This window comes from Grammomys surdaster, unplaced genomic scaffold (assembly GCF_004785775.1).
Source record: "Grammomys surdaster isolate TR1022 unplaced genomic scaffold, NIH_TR_1.0 126546, whole genome shotgun sequence".
NCBI lineage: Eukaryota > Metazoa > Chordata > Mammalia > Rodentia > Muridae > Grammomys > Grammomys surdaster.
The window spans coordinates 5,064,352-5,084,572 of record NW_021621338.1 but is presented as its reverse complement, the minus strand read 5'-3'; the positions used below and the strand labels follow the sequence as shown (position 1 = coordinate 5,084,572).

General features: G+C 53.7%; 1 protein-coding gene across 1 annotated transcript; it reads right to left on the bottom strand.

The window, feature by feature from the left end:
- Positions 1 to 4,884: 4,884 nt before the first annotated feature.
- Slc4a3 (solute carrier family 4 member 3) lies at positions 4,885 to 17,831 on the bottom strand. Its single transcript, XM_028760571.1, has 23 exons — positions 17,680 to 17,831; positions 17,378 to 17,520; positions 16,895 to 17,060; positions 16,060 to 16,337; positions 15,855 to 15,970; positions 15,244 to 15,440; positions 13,639 to 13,787; positions 13,359 to 13,539; positions 12,917 to 13,052; positions 12,477 to 12,660; positions 12,018 to 12,117; positions 11,454 to 11,638; positions 10,768 to 10,993; positions 10,414 to 10,632; positions 9,937 to 10,085; positions 9,546 to 9,740; positions 9,106 to 9,324; positions 8,740 to 8,829; positions 8,132 to 8,298; positions 7,293 to 7,546; positions 6,830 to 6,999; positions 6,468 to 6,641; positions 4,885 to 5,145 (listed from the first exon to the last, which is right to left on the bottom strand). Exons 2-23 carry the CDS (start codon positions 17,426 to 17,428, stop codon positions 5,068 to 5,070), a joined length of 3,684 nt encoding a protein of 1,227 aa, XP_028616404.1. The 5' UTR covers positions 17,429 to 17,520; positions 17,680 to 17,831; the 3' UTR covers positions 4,885 to 5,067.
- Between the last annotated feature and the right edge of the window lie 2,390 nt (positions 17,832 to 20,221).

The following is a 20,221-nucleotide window of genomic DNA, read 5'->3' as shown; positions in this document are numbered from 1 at the left end:
GAAAGCCCCTGTCTGGCCCTTAAAGTGTACTCCAAAGATCCACAGGATGACAGCACTTGGGTCTGGACTTCAAAGCTCATCAAGACATAGATTCCTGGGCCTCACCATTTCCCTTGCAGGATTATTGAGACAGGTTCTCACTGTATGACCTCAAACACTGCTGCAGGCTCCCAAATGCTGGATCACAGATGCGCACCACCACAGCCAGCAAGAAAGAGTTGGATGACTGAGATGCAGAGGAACCCTATGACACACTAAGAAAGTACCTGAGAAAGCTGGAGAGAAGAAAAGAGATGAATGCCACCTCCAGTCATCCTAGCTTTGGAAAAAAGTACCTTGCCTGTCAAAGCTATAGTAGAGAACATGATCTGAGTTCTGGTGCTTCGAGGAGCTATTGGTAGAGTAGGAAGCACAGGTGGACCCAGATCCATGGAGTGGAGAGCAGGCTGACTTCCTACTCTCCCCTTCTTGTCTCCTGCAGCTCCTGGAAAACATGGTACTTTCTCTTTAGCCCTGGCAATGTCAGGATGGCATACAGGACAGCATCATCAACATCTCTCTCTCCAATGGTTACAACTTTTATTCTCCTGCTGTCATCTCGGAGGCTTACTGTGCTCATCATTTTTCAACCTCCTCTCCAAGCTGGCCGATTCAATCTGGCTTCTCTCAGCTTCTAACTGAATTGTTCTGCTTGGCCTCAAACTAACCCTAGCAATCTGCCCTAATCTTCTGGCTCCTTCTTATTGCCTGGCTTCAACTGTCCCTGCTGACCTGCTCTGAACTGCATGAACTCATGAAAGAACTCAACTCCACTGCACCGCCAACTGAATGAACTGACTGACTGACCTCCAACTCACTCCTCTCTCTCCCTGCACTGCTCTTAAATAGCTCCTCTTTCCTGTGCTGTTCCCATGAGAGTTGGGTGTATCTTATCTCTGACTCATTCTGTCAAATCTTTCTCTGTTTTGTCACTTTGTCTGCCCCTCTATTAAGACGTCACCTTCAAACACGGCTGCTTCCTTACAGAAACCAATCTTAGCTGCATTGTTTGGGATTAAAGGTGCGTGCTAAGGGCTTGACTGTTTTCCAGCCAGAGTTGCCATGTTGCTTGATTAAAATTCTTCAAACTGTCTGAGAAGGAAACCCACACTGCCTTTTTGGGTTCTGGGGCATTATTCCTATCAGGCACAGTGGCAGTTTTAATAGAAACAAATATGAGAACCAAATCCTTTCTTTGGAATTCTTTGAAAGGTCTATTGGTGTCACATTTGGTGATGCTGGATCCTAAAAAGAGATAGAGTTTAGAACCATGTGGTCTTTCCTACTCTGACATTTTTCCCTCCCTCCCTCCTTCTCTCCTTCCCTCCCTCCCTTCACGATTTAGGCTTAGTCTCTGCCTGTCCCACAGAAAGCACAATCAATGGGCGCAGGGTGGGTCTGGTGGCATGCGAGGAGACACTAAGCCATTCTAAAAGCAAGCCTGGTTCAGACGCAAGCCTCTTCAGACCCCCCTCCCTCCTGTCTTTGCACCAGCTCCATGCTCCACTGTACCTTGCCACAAGCTATCCCCTGCCTCCACTTCTCTCCCTTGACGAGGGGTATGGATGAGCTCTGGGCAACTATTTCCATCACCTACAAACATTGTGTGTGATTCATCTGCCACCCAGAGAACATTCCAGTGACTGTCTGCTTAGTTAGCACTTGATAAAGCATCGTTCGATATTAAGAAACACTTCCTAGGAAATTGAAAATAATCCCAGCAAGCAGTAAATCTTCCTCACAGAACATAAATCCTATGAATATTGAGGTCTGTGCTTTTTTTCCCCCCACAATGGGTGAGACATGCAATGGATCAAATTCAAATGATTGGATAATTTATCTGGAAACCAAATTCCTCACTCTGCATTTCCTAATTTGCCACCTTGGATTCAGGCCACTGGTGGGCACTGCCAGAACCTGTTTTTGCTGGTTCTCAGCAATGGCTTCATTGAGAGCTGAGCAGCAGGCTGTGTTTGGTACAGGTGCCCTTGAATATACTTCATCTCCCCGTTGCTGCTTAGAATTCCCTCTGAGACTGCCAAGTGTCAACAGCCATGGTGATTATTCAAGTCACCTGATATGATACGAGAAGAGATGTGACCTGGCCTGCCAAATGGTCACATTATTGCCAGCTTCTGTACCCTAAGGGAGGGGTGTAGGGCAATGTGAGCAGATGGCCCACAAGCTCCGGCAGTCAGAAGCTGTCACAGGGTCCTCAGCTGTCTTAAGTGAGATAAATCCTCAGAATGGAACAGGGCAGTGACAGCCACCTTCTTTGTACAAAGAAAATGCATTAGAACTCTGGGCTGGAAATGGGCTTAAACTTGTCCAAGGAAGGCCCCACCCTGACCCCAACACTTTGCAACCTGCCTACTCCCTAAGCCTTCTCCGAAGAAGCTGGGCTGGTCGTTTAATAGACCATGACCTTTAACCCCTTCTTTAACTCCTGTTAGAAGAATTCCTTCCTTAAAGAGACATACACAAAGCCAACCCCCACCTTACAAGGTCCCGACAACTGAAGTAGGATCCCACAAAGTTCACTCTGGGGAACCCTCAAGTTTATTGGTCACAGGGTACATGCTGGCAAGGAACCCAGCATGAATGATGGCTTCCCCATACATAGGTAAATAAATGAAACACCCTTCAGTTAGCCTTTCCCAGCTGACATACTCTAGCTCCTAGAGGCCTAGCGCCTCCCAAGACCTTGAGGTCATGACCCCTGAACACACTAAGTGCAATCAAGGCAGAATGGCTTTGAGAAGAGGTTACAGTCTCTAACGACCTTGCCCAAACGCTGTTCTGAGGAAATGTCAGTGGCCCACAGGCCTCTCCTGACAGTCTCTTGAAAGCAGGCATGACTCATCTGATCACAGCAGCTGTTTTGTTTGGAGGACTATACTCCAGAACACCTGTCTTGTAATAGCCGCCCCTCCCCTCTCAAGCTGTGTCATAGGGATAGACCACCTCTCTGCTGATGCCCCTCTATGCTTTAAAAAATCCTCAAAGGTCTCAGGCCCTTGAAAGGATATGGCCAAAGGCCCAGTCAAGGAATGGTCAGCAGAAATATGGGGACTACCAACTTTAGGATAAAGTCCAAATGTCCTCAAATGACATTCGGTCTAGTTAACCAGGCCCAGGCTGGATGTATGTAATGGTCTTGTCATCCCGTCTTACAGAGTCAGCCTACTCTCCACTCCTCTCCCTCATAGCACTCTTCCTGGTGACTTTTGGGATTATGGAGAAAGCCCTATTGATCTTCTCAAGCTCTGCCCAGGCACCTACCCCAGAATTCCATCTTCTGTGAGGTTCAGCTCAGGCTTGACATCCTAAACCTCAGCCCGTCCCCTGCAGCCCCAGTATCATGTTATCCTTTTCATATAGGTTGTCATGGCTACACGACTCTAATTTCATATTGTTCTCACCTTTTGTTCTGAGGCCAAAGATATATTCTCACTTTACTGAACATCTCCATCACCTCCTACTAACCCTGACTAGGACTCGTCTCCACGTGGAACCCCTTCTTCTGCAGGAGAGGGCTCCTGGGAAAATCAGTCTCCTTCATGAGTTGTAAAGGAATCCCCACAACAGAAGAGCTAGCCAGCAGCCAATACCAGAAAGGGTTCCAGACTCTCACAGAAGCCTGTCAACCAATCCTGCCTGTAATAAGGTCGGAGCATCTCAGTTGAGATCTGCTCCACAACTGCCTTGGATCTAGGCTTTGCATCTGACCTTTGTTTTGATCCTTGGCAGAGTATTTTGACATCCTACCTTGTCATGGTCCACTTAACAAGATTTTGTCTTCATATAGGCTAGGGGAGCCAGTCAAAGGCATGACAGCATCAGAGACCAAGGGTGGGTGGGTGGCTTGGATAAAATCCTTAAAACGTGATGATAGCCCAGTACTGTTGTGTCTGTTCTGCTCTGACTTATGAACACAGCAAACATCTCCAGTGCTCTGTCCCCTGCCTGCCCCCAGGCACTAGCTGTAGATCTGAACCCACGGCAGCAAAGGAGAGATCAAATCAGATAAAGACAGGAATGCAGAGCCAGCTCCAGAGGGAAAGGATCATGTCATGCCAAGTCGTCCTTAACCCTGGATGCTTGGAGCTACAGACCTCCATGAACCTCCCAGAATCCTCTGGAACCCACTTAAATGAAACTTGGGATTAAATCAGATCCACCAGGTGGCAGCCTTCCCCTGCTCAGCCGACTGAGCATTCAGTACGCAGAAACAACCACCAGAGGGCTACACAAGCCCGGCAGGCTCCAGGCAGTTGGTTACCTAGCAACTGTGACGCAATAGGTCCTGTTTTCACCCTCCTCAAGGCCTCCCAGGTTATTTCTGGCAAAACAGACTGTTGCACAAGGAGTGAGGAATCCTAGAATGGCTTCACTCTTAAGCCAGAAGAATCTAAAATGGTCCAGTGGGCCCCAAACCCGCGCCATCCTGGCGTCTAGGGGGGCTGGGCTGCTACCCCTGCTTCCTAGATGCATTTTCCATTCAGCTTTGTAGCCTCACAGGACTAAAGTCACCCTGATTTCTTTTGTGGCTAAAGAGAAGCAGTGCCTCTCTGTCCCCTAGTTTCTAATCCAGGGCTAGATTAATGGACATGTGACCCTCAGTAGACCTTGAATCTCCTGTTCTTCAGCTATACTCAAGGGAGCTAAGAAGGGTACAGTAAGACCCAGCTTGGATTTTCTGTACTCTTGAATCTACCCTTCCCCGTCAAACCCTCTCTGTCCCTTGCTTCAAATCTCTTCCAGTTCGGATGACCCTAGTAACACTTCAGGTAGGTAAACGTGGTCTTACAAGCCACAGGTGGCACCAAGAAAATGAGGCAGACACAAGACACGGAGTGTGTTATAATGACTTCAAAGCCGGTGCCGTCTGGGCTGTGAAAGTCAAGGGGCCACTGTCCTGCCATGGGCAGTGACTCCAGGAACATCCCTGGGTCCTGAGGAATGCCTGGCCCTGGTGCTGGGTTCCTGGGTCTGTGCAGTGGGGTCTGGAGGAGAAGCATCCTGAGGTCACACAGGCATGTGCAGCTCGTTGTACTCGTCCTGACCATCCTCATCAAAGTTTGGCTCAGCATCTTCAGAGTCCAGCTGCGGAAGAGAGCATGGGGTTGGAAAGACAGGGAGACAGACAAACGAGTCCCGTGTTCCTCACATCCCCTTCTGCACCCCTTCTCTCCCTCTCCAGGACCCCAGCTTGAAGTACTTCCCTCCCCAAAACCTTCATTCCCAGATCACCCCGAACACCCAAATGGACCAGTGCAGTCGCAACTGTGACACAGCAGAGCATGCCTAGGATCTTGGCGCCTCCGTGCCCCATATCTAAGCATGAAAGAACTGCAAAAATTGAACAGTAAAATGACTCAGCAGATAAAGGTGCTTGTCACCAAGCCTGATGACCCAACTTCAATCCCCAGGACCCACATGATGGAGAGAGAACCAACTCCCGAAGGCTGCCCTCTGACCTCAGCACATACACACAAAATACTTTTTAAAAGCCAGGCATGGGCCGGGCAGTGGTGGCGCACGCCTTTAATCCCAGCACTTGGGAGGCAGAGGGAGGCGGATTTCTGAGTTCAACGAGGCCAGCCTGGTCTACAGAGTGAGTTCCAGTACAGCCAGGACTACACAGAGAAACCCTGTCTCAAAAAACAAAAACAAACAAACAAAAAAAAAGCCAAACATGGTAGTGCGTGCCTTTAATCCCAGGACTTGGAACACAGAGACAAGTAGATCTCTGTGAGCCTGAAGCCAACTTGGTCTACAGAATTAGTTCCAGGTCAGCCACAGAGAACACAGAGATACACAGAGAAACCCTGTCTCGAAAACCAAAAACAAACAAGCAAAAATGTTGAAGAAGGAAGAGGGTGAGGAGGAGGAAGTGAAGGAGGAAGAAGAGAAGGAAAGTAATGGAGAAAGAAAGAGAGAAAGAGAAAGAAAGATAGAAGGAAGGAAGGAAGGAAGGAAGGAAGGAAGGAAGAAAGAAAGAAAGAAAGAAAGAAAGAAAGAAAGAAAGAAAGAAAGAAAGAAAGAGAAAAAGAAAGGAAGAGAACAGAAAAAAATTAAAGAAGAGCAAAAACGATGTCCTTTGCTAAAGCTGACAGAAACAGTGCCCAGGACTGATGCCTGTGCTACCCCACCCATATGCAGCCCACAGCCAGGTGCCTTGTTTAAGCACAATTATTCACCACAGCCCTGTCTTGTTCTTTCTGAAGCCTCATATCAGCAGCTTTATTTACTTGGATTCATAGTTAAATCTCCCACCAGTTCTTCAGTAGGCTCTACAAGCCCATTATACCGGTGAAAACAGCACTTCGGAGCATTTGGTACCCTCACACAAGCCAACAGGTAGCCAACAGGAAGCCAGTGCCCACCTGCCTTAATCCTACCACCCTGAAGCCATCCTCCCTTACCGCCTGCAGCTCCCTGTCCTGGAAGAGCCTGGGCAAAAGGCATCGCCTCAGAGGCACCGTGAGCAAGAGCAGGAAAGGAAAGGCCAGCGAGGCCGCCGTTGACTTGACCACCCAGAGAAGTGCAATGCAGCCCAGCTGGATGCAGGTGAACAGGTGCATCCGCCATGTCTTCACCTGGGGTACAGGCTCAGTGTCATTACACAGTGGCCACTCGGGCCCCACCCACACCTTTGGAAACATGGCTCTCTGGGTCCCAGTTATTCTTACCTTATTCCCTCTGCTCATCCCTAGGTGAGGAGTCCCTCCAGAACCCCACCCATCAACTCAAGCATGTCCCACAACTCCATGCATCTGGGCCTGACCTTGGTCACATAGGGCTGCTCAGGATGGTGCTTTGCTGGCATGAAAATGAGCAGCAGACGCTGGGACAACTGGATTCCGGACAGTGATGTGACTCCCATGTACAGGAAAATCCCAAAGAGTACAGCCAACGGGATGCGGCGCAGCACAGCTCCCATGACAATAGACAGGCCTAGAGGAAGTAACACACATCAGCCTATCCCGGCCTCTGCCCTGCTCTGCCCTGCCCAGACAAAGGGCCTGGTAAGGGATTTGTTTATTTGACCAATTTGGGCCTCCCAAATAGATGAATCAGGACAAAGGAGAAGCAGGGAAGAGTTCCCAGTGTGAGGTGACATGTTGGAGACCTGGGGGAGGGCCAAGCACGATGCAATTGCAGATTCAGGAGGGTCAAGCCCAGGATGATGAGGATTTCAAGCCATTGGGCCCAAGAAAGCAAGTCTATGGGGAGACTCGGGTGCTCACCCACAAGGCTGGCAATGAGCACCCCGGTGACCCGCTGCTCCCGCACCTCCTGGATCTGGGGCTTGTCACCGGGTGCAATGGCAGTACGCATCACCGTCAACGCGTTGACATGAGTGACAGAGCGGACAGTGGCAGCTGTGAGCCAGGGCAAGCCGAACAACCCACAGAGGCCACCCAAAGAGCCAATCAAAAGCAGGTCAAGATGGAAGCCGGAACCCTTGAGTAGCCTCCGTGCCTTCTGGCTGACAATGAGCCTGTGGGGGATTGAAGGGGAAGGAGCTAGCTAGCAGGCGGACCTGCAGTACACACAGCATTCACCCAAGGCTTGAGGGGAAGGGAGCATGGAAGATGACAGCTCTCCCTGGGCCTGTCAGCTTCCTCTTTCACATTCCCAAATTAACGTTCTCACACTCCAGTAAAACTGAGCCAAATTCTCATGCTGCGAACATTTAAAAGCACCACAAAAGCCAGATGCCAGATCAGACTGTGTTATTTTGGTTTAACCAAAATGAGAAATGTGTGAGCATCGCTATCTGGGTGAGAGAACATCCTGACAGAATTCTGAGAACTTCCAAGTGCCACCATGCCAAGGGTGATAGCAAGAGGCACCAGGTCAAACCCTCACAGGAGTACCATGCCTGGGCCCACATGCCCATGCCTGTTGCAGCCTGTTGCTCTAGCTGCTGCTCCTCTTCCTCCTCTTCCTCCTCTTCCTCCTCCACTACCGCCAGATCCCAACAAACTCCTCACAGCCTACCACAAGGCAACACTAGACACCCCTGCCTTAACCCTGAAGCCAACCCACCCGCCCATCTCCCATCCCTCTCCAGCCCTCTCACGCAGTTATCTGTGTCTCCATGAATATGAGGATGAGGACCAAGAGCGCAGGGACAGCCGCAGCCACCATCATCCATGGCGGGAAGGGGCGGGCACTGCCCAAGGGTGGGATGAACCATGTGCGCTTATGCGGGGAAGTCACAGAGAGCCCTGTAGGCACCGTCAACTTCTGCACGGCAGGAAGGAAGACATAGGTCAGAGCCAGAGGCTGCCCATAGGAGAGATCTACACTGCAGCTCTTCCTACTACAGAGTTCCCAGAACTCGAAAGAACTGGTGAAACTCACTTTCATTCTCCAAAGTGCCTGTTCCCGGAGCCAGCAGAGGGCATAGCAATGGGATACCTCCCCCCTGGCTCCAAAGCTGTCAAGAGACCTGCTGTTGGAGAGAGCCGGCACTCTGCACCAGCTCACACTTATTCTTCCAAATTCCTCCCACTTAGGATCATAACTAGTTAGATGCCCTGGGTAGCCCATGGGTCAAACCTCACGGCAGCCTCTGGTGTGGCCCAACGTCTTGCCACTCGACCATGAGAGCTAGGCTGCAACCCTGCTCCAGATCCTGGGGCTAGTGGAAATTTGCAGTGGCCACAGGAGATGAGGCAAACTCACCTGTGTGTAGGTGTCTGTGATAGAGTAATCCACAAGGACCATCACCAGGATGGAGATGGGAATGCCAAAATCCCCGATGATACGTCGAGCCTGCCAAAGGCAGTCATGTTGGAAGCAAGAGGCTAAGGGACAGGAGATACCCCCAACCAAGCTGAGGCCTGAAACACCCTAAGGTGCCCCTCAAGGTGCCAGCCCAAGTGTCAGCCACAGCTGGGAGGCACTCTTGTCTTGTGTGGGGTGAAGGGGGGGCGTGGTGGCAAGACGAGGGACGGGGCTGTTGGACCAATGGATTGGCCAAGAAGGGAGGAAGATTCTCTCAAGAGCCGAGCCTAGCAGGGACAACAGGAACCAAGGGGGACAGAATACCTTGCCCCCCAGGAAGCGGCTGTTCCTGAACTTGCGCAGGAAGAAAGCAATGAGAAAAGTCCCCAGCATGAGGATGAGGGACAGTAGAGCTGTATTGGGCTGGTTCCTTGGACCTGGTGGTCCCTCTGTGGGGGGCAGGGCACTGCTATTCAGTTCCAAGCCAGTCTCCAGGGCCCCCTCCGGTGGGTAGAAGGGCAGCAAAGGATGCTCTGTGAACACCTGTGTATACAGAAGGGGATGCCTCACTCTCCACAGGCGGATGACAAGCCCAGCCCTGACATCCCTTAACCTCCACCTCCCAACACACAGACACACACACACACACACACACACACACAAAGCCCCCCTCCCCATGACTTGCTCTCAGCAATCTCCAGGCCTCCTTAGACCAGGCATCACCTCTATCCTACCCCTACCCACCATCTTGGACACTACCATACCTTATAGAGCTTGTGAAAAGTCTCATAGATGAAAATTAGCGAGATGAGGAAAGCAAAGATCTCCTGGGTAAATGGCGAGATGTAGCGGACAAGGAAGCTGCCCTCTGCAGCCACCAAGGCCAGGACGAAGACCACCAGCCAGAGGCCCACCCACACTCGACCGGTGAGGTATTCCAGGTCCTGAGCTCGGCAGAACTAGAGATAGTAAGGGGGAGGTTGGTTAGCTACAGGTGAGCCATCTGCCCCCAAGGCTGCTACCTGTGGGATAACCAGGGGTAGACTCCAAGGATAAGAAGGGAGAGTACAGAGGCCCAGCTCCTGGACCTTTGGATAAGGGGCTGACAAAGGGTTGGAAGGAGGGGCAGTGCCTGGGGTCGTGGACAAGCTTCACCTTAAAGAAAGCTTCTTCAAAGACTAGCAGAGGCCCAGAGAAGCCCACCACGAGCAGCGGCTGGGCCCCCAGCAGAGAGAAGAGGACCCCAAGCACAGCCGTGGACACAATCAGCTCTGACACGCCCATCAGCCCCTCGGTCTTCTCTCCTGGGGTGGAGAGGGATCAACAAGATAGCCACAGCCTGGCTCTTCCTGTTCTGACCCTTCCTCTTCTGGCTCTCTAGCAAGAGCAGAGCAGCTTCCAGAATAACAGACAAGGCCCTGCTTGCATTCCCAAGGAAATGACAGGGATCCTGCCTTTACACCTTCATTTTATAGCCCCCCCAAAACAGATCGCAGGAGTCCTCTGACCCAGTAGCTCCCTAAGGGAGTTGCAGCTTTCCTACCCTCCGCTGTCCATCGTCCCTCTAAGTGATGTGAACCATAGAACCCTACAAGTGACATCTGACCCCCACAGTGACCCCGAGAGCCTCACCTAGCAGCCCCCCAAACGTGATAGCAGGGCTGAGGGCCGCGAAATAAATGAAGAGCACAGCAGCCACACACTGGGAGTGCAGTGCGTCCCGCAGGTCACTGGGGTAGTGCGGGTACCGGCGCTTCACATCCCGCACTAGCCCCCCAAACACCGAGCCTGTCCGCTGCAGGGGATCATCTTCAGAGGTTGCCTCAGAGCCTCCCATCTCCAAAGACAGTTCTGGGGAAATGGGAAAGATTCAGATGAAACACAGGCCACTCCATCCTGTCTGGAGGCCCTGGCTGTGTCCCCACAGCACTGGGGGCAGTGATGGTAAGAGCACTCAAGAGAGTCAGGAGTGGGCTGGGGTCTGACCTTTGCCAGGGGCCGCATAGCCCCCCCGGGTGGTCATCTCCACTTTGGTCTGTTCCCGCTCCCGCCGCTTCCTCAGCAGCTCCCGCTGGAAGGCAGCCACTGAACGTAGTAGGTCCCGGCCCTCTACCTCCGATGGTGGAATCACAATGCTGCCATCCAAAAACTCGCTGATGGCACCCAAAAGGTCCTGCCGGTCATCTGCCTGGTAGGCAGCCTCGTGAAACAGCTGGGGAGAGGGGATGGCTCTCAAGGATGGGCCAAGAGAGCCCAGGAAGGAGACTTCTGAGAGGTGGTATTGGGTCACAGAGGTAAAGTGGAGAAGATGGATAGTCATACGCACCAGGCCAGTCTAGGAGAGGATTCCACAACACCGCTGACTAGGCAGTGCCAACATCCTACAGACTAGTGAGCATCCCCAGCACCACCCCAGCTAGGAGACCCTTCTAAGACCAGCCATGGTGAGCACCATCAACACAGGACAGGGGGACAGTCCACATTTCCTACATCCAAGACACTGAGTCTAGGCCTCCACTACTGTGTTGCCACCTTTTCCATGCACAGCCCAGGATTCTGTTTTCCACCCTGAGCTAGCAGCTTGCCAACTCCACTCCAGAAACAGACAGCTGGGGGACAAGCAGATCCAGGCAGTCGGGTCTAAAGAACCCATCCCAGGTTCTAGGACCAACCTTGTCAGACATGAGTGTGGCAATGGAGCGCCCTAGCTCATGGTAGTCGGTGCTGGTATGGCTGGGACCCAGCATCACAAAGAGGAAGCGAACGGGCACCGGGACCTCTAGCACAGACTCCAAGAGAACAGCCTCGCTGAGCCGCACAAAAGCTGCCGCTGGCTGCTCCAAGAATGGCACACAGCCTGAGGAAGACAAGAGCAGAAAAGCAGTGATGGGCAGGGACAGTCGAAGCAAGCTCTGGGAGGGAGAGCTGGGTTCTTCCGTAGAGTGGAGCAGTTGGACACTGTGAAAGACATCTCTGATCTAAAGTACCCTGTTCACTTACGTGTTTATATTCACACAGCAGTTACCAAGAGGTGGAGAAAGTAAGAGTGTCTGTCACACAAGAATCGCTTTTCCCCCCCCTAATTCTTACAGTGGTGCTATATATTACACTAGCCAAGATGGCAGGAAACTGAGAATAGAGAGGAAAGGACTTAAGCCTCCTCCAGAGGCCCAGGGGCACAGACCATAACAGAGGACATTCACCGTGCCCTGCCTCCTTCACCCAGCCCTGCTCACCCACAAGCACGACAGTGGCCTCAGCGTCCTCAGGGATCTTCTCCAGCAGTTTCAGGCTTTTCCCTCGGTGACCGTCTCCTCCAGGCATGTGGAGGGGCTTCTGAGGACGCAGAACTGGAATAGGGCTGGGACCCAGCCTGGACGCCATGGCAGGCCCTCCCAGCCCTGTCCCAGCGCTGTCCCAGCCCTAGGTCTGAACCCTGCTTCCTCTCTCTCCAGTCTTAGGAGGACCCTGCACCCTCCTCTGTGCCCTACCCCACCTCAGCCTTATCAGCTGAATGGGTCCCATGGGTCAGGCACATCATCACCAAACCAAAACCCTGTATCGTCGGCACAGGGAGCCCTCGTGCGTGCCACCCACAGCATGCTCGGCAAGACGCCAGGCATCCAGCTTCCCAATCTCAGCTAAAGTGGGCCTCTTCTACGTTCCCAGGCCCAGGTCAGGCAAGGTACACTAACCTCCTTAGCATCAGGGTCATATGGCCACAACGGGGCTGGCTCCCCTAGGTCATCTGCCATGGTGGGTACCGCACCATCAGGGCCATGACTAGGAGTTGGGTGGTGATTCCCCAAGACTGAGTTCACACTGGAGCTTGACGGGTTTCGAGGGAAAAAGCCACTGTCCTTGTCATCGTTGGGATGGCTAAAGAAGGGGACAAGGTAAATTGGAGAGCCTTATGTTAGACTGAAATCACGAGAAGGTGAGGCGTGAGGGAGCACAGCCTGTAGCCCTTCCTAACGTGAGAGCTTTCCATTGGTTACGGCTTTAAGAAGACGGAGGAGGATAAGCTCCCGTCGCATTGAGTAATGAAAGCTCAAGCTGAGACCCCTCAGAAGAGACAGACAATGGTCCTAAGACAGCTGAGTCAGACAGAGCCCCCTTCCCCAGCCCCTCATACCTGTGTTTCAGGAGCAGAGTCCTCAGAACACTAGCCCTGTCCTCAGGCCGGATCTGGTCAGATACAATCATGGTCTCCACCACAAGGTGAGCAATGCCTGGCAGGGTGGTCTGCTCCAGGTCCAGAAGAGCCGCTCCTAGAACACAGTGAGAGAGGGAGCCGTCCGGCCAGAGGGGAGACCCACCCCACTGCCTTGCTCCCCAAGGGCAGGCAAATGTGTAAAGTGAGCTGATACACGTCTCACAGGCATCTGGGGGAAACAGATGAAAGTGGGGTACCAGGGACCAAGGCACGAGGGTCCAAACAATGGCTGTCACGGCCCACGACTGCAGACAGCTAGAAGGTCCTGCCCCTCAGAATTCCCGGAGTGGTCCCAGCTCACTGGGCAGCCCAACACAGATGGCGCTACAGTGGGGAGAAGGACCAGGCCAAGGAGCCCTACCCTGGGCAATGGTCCTCCTAAGCTCCAGCAGGCTACGGAAGGAGAGCGAGGCAACGTGAGGCTTCCCCCAGCGCTCCGTCTCCTCCTCCACGTCCTCCTCAAACTTGATCCAGCGTGCTGTCTCCCGCCAGTGTGGCTCCTGGCTACGGTCCAACATCAGCTCATTCAGCTCCACGAACACCTGCAATAGGTATCAAGGTGAGGGCTCGGAGGCTGAGTTGGGACCGTCACAAAGGGGGAAAACTGGATCCCCAAAGCCAACACCCTCAGGCTACTATACCTCATGAGGCCTCCGATCCAGCTTCTTCTTCTTCTTCTTCCTGCGCAAGATGGGCGCCAGGCCACTGGGGCTGCCTCTCCCACCCTGTATCCGGGATGGTTTCTTCACCAAGTGCCGCCGCACCCCGGGGTTGTCCTCCAGACGATGACCTGTGGACAAGGTGGACTTGGGCCCCAATGATCCAAGATCATGGCCCACATGCTCCAGGCCCCTTTTATACCTGGTTTACCTGGCTATTATCCCACACACATTATCCAGGTGGCCATTTCACAGATGTGGAAACAGAGTCTCAGAAGGGAAAAGGCACAGTACAGAGCAACATTGTAGCACTGGCCAAGTCACAACAAAAGGCAGATCCCACTTAAGCCTTCAGTCCCATCCATACCTTGAAGCCCCTGCCACAACTTGTGGGGCCATGGGTCCAACGCTTGTCCCTAGACACCTAGCTCTCAATACCTTCGTATCCACAACACCGGAATCCCAGCCCCACTAAGTGCCCGCCGAGCTGCTTGGTCATCTTCCCACCTGCCCTGCCCAGACGAACAGCTGGAGAGAGGCTAACTGCTCAGTTACTCACAAGCAGCTACCCCTGCCAGGGGGTTCGGGTGGCCCCTCGTGGGCTCCCATAGGCCATAGTCTTCAAAGTCCAGTACAAACATTTCCAAATCCTCTGAAGCCACTAAGTCACCAGTGCTGGGGGCTGGCTCTCTCCCAGGGCCTTGGTCTTCAGTGGACTCAGGCTTAGGACTCAGAGCCCCATTGGGCTCCATGACCTTGTCCGCCGGGCTTGTCATTCCCCTGGCAGCCAAGGCCTCAGCCCTGGCTGTCCCAAGAAGTGGGAGCCCCTGCTGGAGGTGACTTTGCCCACACAGAGCTGGATGTGGTAAGGTTTCCTGCTCCCAATTCTCCTTGTCCCCCAAGCCTGCTCCTGCTGTCATCAGCCCCCACCCTAGATCTGTAAATACACCCTCCCTATGGCCCCCCCCCCCCGCAATCCCACTGTTGCTGCCATCGGATTGTTCCTGTCCCTGTCCTCAGGCCCTGGCAACTTTCCATGACGTATTGAGCTCAAAGCCCTAACTCCCCCCACCTCTGCCCCCGCCCACACCCTGTGAATCTTAGGAGGAGGAGAAGGGCAGGAGACCAGTGATGCCCCCAGCCTGGGCACAGAGCCCTGTGGGTGATGACAGGTGGCACCAAAGCCAGGCACTGATAAGATGGAAGGAATGTGCCGAGATCACAGCCAGGCCAGGGCAAGGGTGGTGGGAAGGAGTGAGCGCAGCTGCAGGCCTGGCTTGGGGAGGAAGACATGGGGCCTGGCAGTGCAGATCAGCCCTCTGCCTCCAGGCAGGTGGGTTAGTGTAGAGTTTACAAAGGAAGCAAGTCTCAGGAGAGCTCTCCTCCAAGAGTGCATGTGGAAAGGGGTCGATTTATGCAATAGGTGACTCAGAGAGCACTCCCAAGTGACACTAAGGAAAACAGCTCTGGCAGAGGTGGCTTAGTCAGATTAAGCTCTCTCTGCCACAGGGACACTGTAGAGAGGACTAGGTGGGGAGACCCTCCTCAAGGTCCCTGTCAAGGTCCCTGCCATGGAGTCTCACTCACTCTTCATGTCGTCCAGATCAGCAGAACCCAGCATTTGCGCCTCCGCCTCATCAGTGGGCACCCGCTGCTCTGGCCCAGGGTTGCCCAGGGCACTGCCAGGGCACAATCGCTCCCGCAGGTCATAACTGGCAGATGGACTCCAGAGCCGGCTCTTCTCTGTGGAGATTCGGGAAGCCCGGGCTCGGGGACTCGGGGAGCTGTGGAAGCAACATGACCCTTTAGGTCTGATGGAGAGAGGCAAGGCTCCTATAACGACCCCAGCCTCAAGAACAAGAGTGAATACAGAGGCCTCTTTTCCCAGCATGCGCAGTCCTTCCCATTCACTGGCTTGCCTCGTCTACCTGTACCCCTCTCTCTTCACCAGCACTTCAGGCCTAGAGCACTCTTGACCTCTTGGCTTTATTCTCTCTTCTCCCCTCTTGCTCCCTCCTCCCACTTGTAAACCATGAAGACAGGTGAGACTCTCCTCTCTCTCTTGGCTTTCCGGGTCACAACTACTGACACTATTCAGGGTTAGGATTCAGGTAAGTGTCAGGGACTTGGGCCAACTGCTCTGGACTGCAGTGGGTTCTACTTAGTGTGGGCTGGATCCAGGGAGCTGGGTCCAGTACCTGCCGGAGCGCTGGGGGCTTTGGTCAGACTGCAGCCCCACTGAAGGCAGGGCCTTGGCACAGGGAGCCTTGACTGAAAGGCCTGGGCTGTCATCCTCATCACTTCCGATGGAGAACTGTGGACACACGTGGACAGACTTACCACTAGGCAGCCACCTTCATCATGTCTTAACCAGCCAGCCCTCCGTCCATGAGAGGACTCTACCTTTGCTTTCTGTGGGGGCCCCGGGGGTAGAGGCTCCACAGGTTCTGCCTCAGACTCTCCCTCTTCTTCCTCTTCTTCCTCCTCCTCCTCTTCTGCTCCAGCTCCCCCCTCCTCCTGGATAGGGGGTGTCCCTTCTGAGGGGGGAGCAGAGGTTTTCTCTTTCTTCCTCTTCCTCCTGGTGTGTCGAGCAGAGGTGGGGGGCAGTCGCCGCAGCTTGTGGGGTGGAGGCAGGCGGGCTGAGAGCGGGTGATGGGTGTGGTGGGATGTGTGCCGGTGAACTGGGGGGGGGGGTGCAGGAGAGTGGGTTGAGACCCCTGAGGCAGAGTACGGCTTCCCCCACAAGGAGTATACACCTTATTCTAGCTCAAGATCTAAAACAAAGGCACCCTAGTCCTCCTCTAGAGCCAGGACACCCCTCCCAACTACTGTGTCCCTGCTCCTGTCATTGGCGAGGCCAGATGGAGTGGGGACAAGAGTGACATAGAGGGAAAGTCGCAAAGGGGAGTCGGGAGATGTGGTACAGAAGAGAGACAGAAGCTGAGGGAAGACACAACAGGAGCAGAGGGTGAGTGAGACAGAGTGGACGATGAAGGTCACTGAGGAAAGCCTCAGGCTCAGCTCCCCTACATCTCCCCTGGTCTGGAGCCCAGCTCCCCTGACAGGTGAACAAGGTGATGGTATGGGAGGCAGGATGACTTAACATGGCATGGTGGCCCAGCACAGCGTCCAGCACAGGATGACACAGAGTGACCAAGCCGGAGGTGAGCGCAGTAATGGTGGCGATGAAGGTGATGGTGGTGAAGGCTGTAGCACTAGGGGTCCCCAGGCTACCCACACTCAAAGTCCCGCTCGCTGTAGCTGCGGCTAGGTTTCTCAGGGTCCCAGGCCGGGGTCTTGCTGATGAGGTCCCCAAACCTGCTCACAGCCAAGGTCTTGCCCAAGTCATCATCTTCCTCTTCTACATCTGGACCCAGAGGGGGCTCCTCCAAGGGTACCCGGACCTGCAGGCCAGAGAGCCTCTCCTAAGGACCCCCTAGTTCATGAACACTCCCCTCCCACCCTCAACTTCACAATTCAAGGGCCTTCCCAACACCTTCACCCTGGCCTGCATCAACATCCCCAAAACATCCTCTGAGGGCTTGCCCGGGGCACTGGGAGCACCAGCCACAAATGTGTGAAATACCAAAGACACCCCCCCACCCATTCCTCTACACCACCAATACAGCTCCACATCTGGATCTGGTGGTCCCAGGGTCATCCAAAGGGCACCCCACCCATCCCGCCCCTCCTCCCACACTCCACCCCCACGATCAGTCACCTGGGGTAGGGGGGAGGCGCCCCCGGGCGGCGGGATCAACCCATTAGCCATGGTACGGCTGAAGACTTAGGCGTCTCTCAATCACTATGGAACCCAAACCCTGGGTGAGAAGAAGGGGGCGCTGCGGAGACCTCTTGGGGAGCCTTGGGGGAGGAGGGCGGGGTCAGGAATCGCGCTGGTGGGCCCCCTCCGGGATGCTCCATCCCGGTGCCCAGCCCGCTCTCCCTTCCGAGGCCCAACTCGGTCCAGGTTAGTCCGATGTCCCCACCCGGCCCAGGGCCCACGCCTTGCCCTTTAAGTACCTCCGGGCTCCGGAACCTGCGGGGCTTGGGAGAGCCGCCGCGCCCCATGTCCCTCCCCGCTAGCTCCGGGGCGCGGCTGCCGGATTCCCGTCCGGCCTCTCGCCTTGCAGAGCCCGGCCAGGCGGACGCAGGCGCCGGAGCCCGCAGTCCACGGCTCCACCTCCTAGCGCTCGGCTCTGCCAGCCTGCCGCCGCCCGGCCGCACAATGGGAGTGGACGATCCCTGACTTACCCTGTCTGGGCCAGCGCGGGCCCCGCGCTCGGGTCCCCGCAGGATCCCACCTGCCCGCAAGACCCCTTTCCAGGCGCCCCACGCATTGCGGGGTGGGGGTGGGGGGAAGGGGCGGGTGCACGGCCCTAAATTCCCACAATCCCTCAAACGCACTCCTCCACCTTGCTTTTAGCCACCCCTCCCTTTCCCTCAGGAGCCCTGGAAGAAACCCCCTTCGCACATACAAGCCTCTCCAGCTTGGACACGAGATCACAGACCCCTGAAAGCCATCGCCATCAACACCTCCGGTCTCAGTTTAGCTGATGCCCTTCAAAGGCTGGCTTCTGGCGCTGGGCGCCACCCAACATTTGACCTTGGCACATTATCTACCCATCTGTAGCCAGAGGCAGCTGAAACAGGGGCATTCCAATTGGGCCAACAACTCTAAAATCCTGTGGCTAAGCTTCCACTGTTCCTCTGCCCGTACCCCTCCTCCCCCTTCTCCAACTGCGGAGGACCTATCTCACTTTCCAAGGTCAGAGAGATCTTTGGAAAGGGCACCTGGACCCCACTGTGTTCTCTGAGTCTGTGAAACTGGGCACCTAGACTAACCCATAGCCATAAAAGCCCTGAATGACAATCAGCTGAAGCCATGTCCCTAAACCTTAGAACAAACAAAGGGAAAAGAACTGGAGGTCAGCCGAAGGTGGGATGGGCAGGCTCTGATAAGAGCAACAAATGTCTCCTAGTTCAGCAAGGGAAGTGGAAAGGGGGGGAGAGGAGCAAGTACTAAGGCCCCTCCGACCCCTGCCCTGCACGATCTCAGCCCCACCCAAGGAAAGAGCTTACACATACGGAGCCTTGGGGATTGCTTGAAGCAGCTGGCCACATCACATCTACAATGGGAAACAGAGATGAATGGTTCCCTTTTTCCAGTTTACACAGTTCAGAATCCCCTGGCCAGAGAAATGATCCTGTCACAATTAAGATGGGTCTTCCAAGAGCCAGGCATGATGGTGCACAGCTTTAATCCCATCACTTAAAAGGCTGAGTAAATCCCTATAGGTTCAAGGCAAGCCTGGTCCCAACACTGAGTTCTAGCCAACCAGCGCTACATATTAAAACCCTGTCTCAAAAAACAACAGCAACAACAAAACCCAACCAACCGAACAAACAAAAAAGCCAGTTTATCTATATCAATTAAGTTAATCAAGAGACTCTCACACAGGCATGGCCCACCGATGAGGTGATTCTAGATGCCATCGCATTGACAACTTACACTAACCATCACAGGGAAATATTACTCCTTCGGCTGAGAACGCAGGTGGGTGGCTGAGCCCTGGCCATTCACTCCAGGCTTCTCACTTTCATCCAGATTTACAAAGATGTCAGCGTTGTGTGTCAGCTGTGCAGAAACAGAACATGTGAATTGCCTTCCAAAAGTCAAGCATAAGAGACCCGTGGGCTGGCACTGAATTGTGTCCCCTAAAACTCATATGTGAAATCTCAACATCCATGACTTCAGAATGAGCCCTTATTTGGAAATAAAGCCATCGCGGTTGTTAAGGCCATCCTTGAGTGGTATATGCTCCTTTCTTATCCGATATGGTGTGTCTATAAAAAGGGGAGATTTGGACACAGGCACACATGGAAAGAACACTGTGTGAAGATTGGCAATATGCCATCACAAACCAAAGAAATTCCAAAAAACTGAGAGGCCTGGAACAGGTCCTTCCTGAGTATCTTCAGAGAGAACTCAGGTCTGTGGATACTTGATTTCAGACATTGTGAAGCCGTTCTCTCTGTTAACTTTCATGGCAGCAGTCCCAGTGAAGTAACCCATTGTCCCCATCTGTCATCACCCTGAGCCAGCTAACCTAGCCTTAAGTCTTAATGGAGCTATCCCTTGTTGGGAACACTCTAGGAGGATCCCTTTCATCTTCGTTCTGTCCTCTACATCTTAGTGATGGACCCTCCCCCACAGCCTAGAAAACAGTGAGTTTCATGTCAAGACACCCTGAGAAGTTTTTGTCAACCTGGAAGCCCTAGGGTGCTGTGCTGTGTAACGCACACCTTGTCCCTTAGAGATTCCACTCCAGAGTGGATGTTGCACAGAGTCTCCTCTCACTAGGTGGGAACACCTAACTGGTCCCTTGGAGACCCTCATCCCACGTGGAATCAGGAACTCCAGTCTCAGCTCCACAAGCATCTCTCTTTTATCTTCCATATCTCTGGAATGATGAAGTAAAATGTCCCCCTGGGAGGGATTTTAGAAGCTCATGTTCCTCTCTCATTCTGAGGCAGGGTGAGCAGGAGATGTTGACTCACTCAC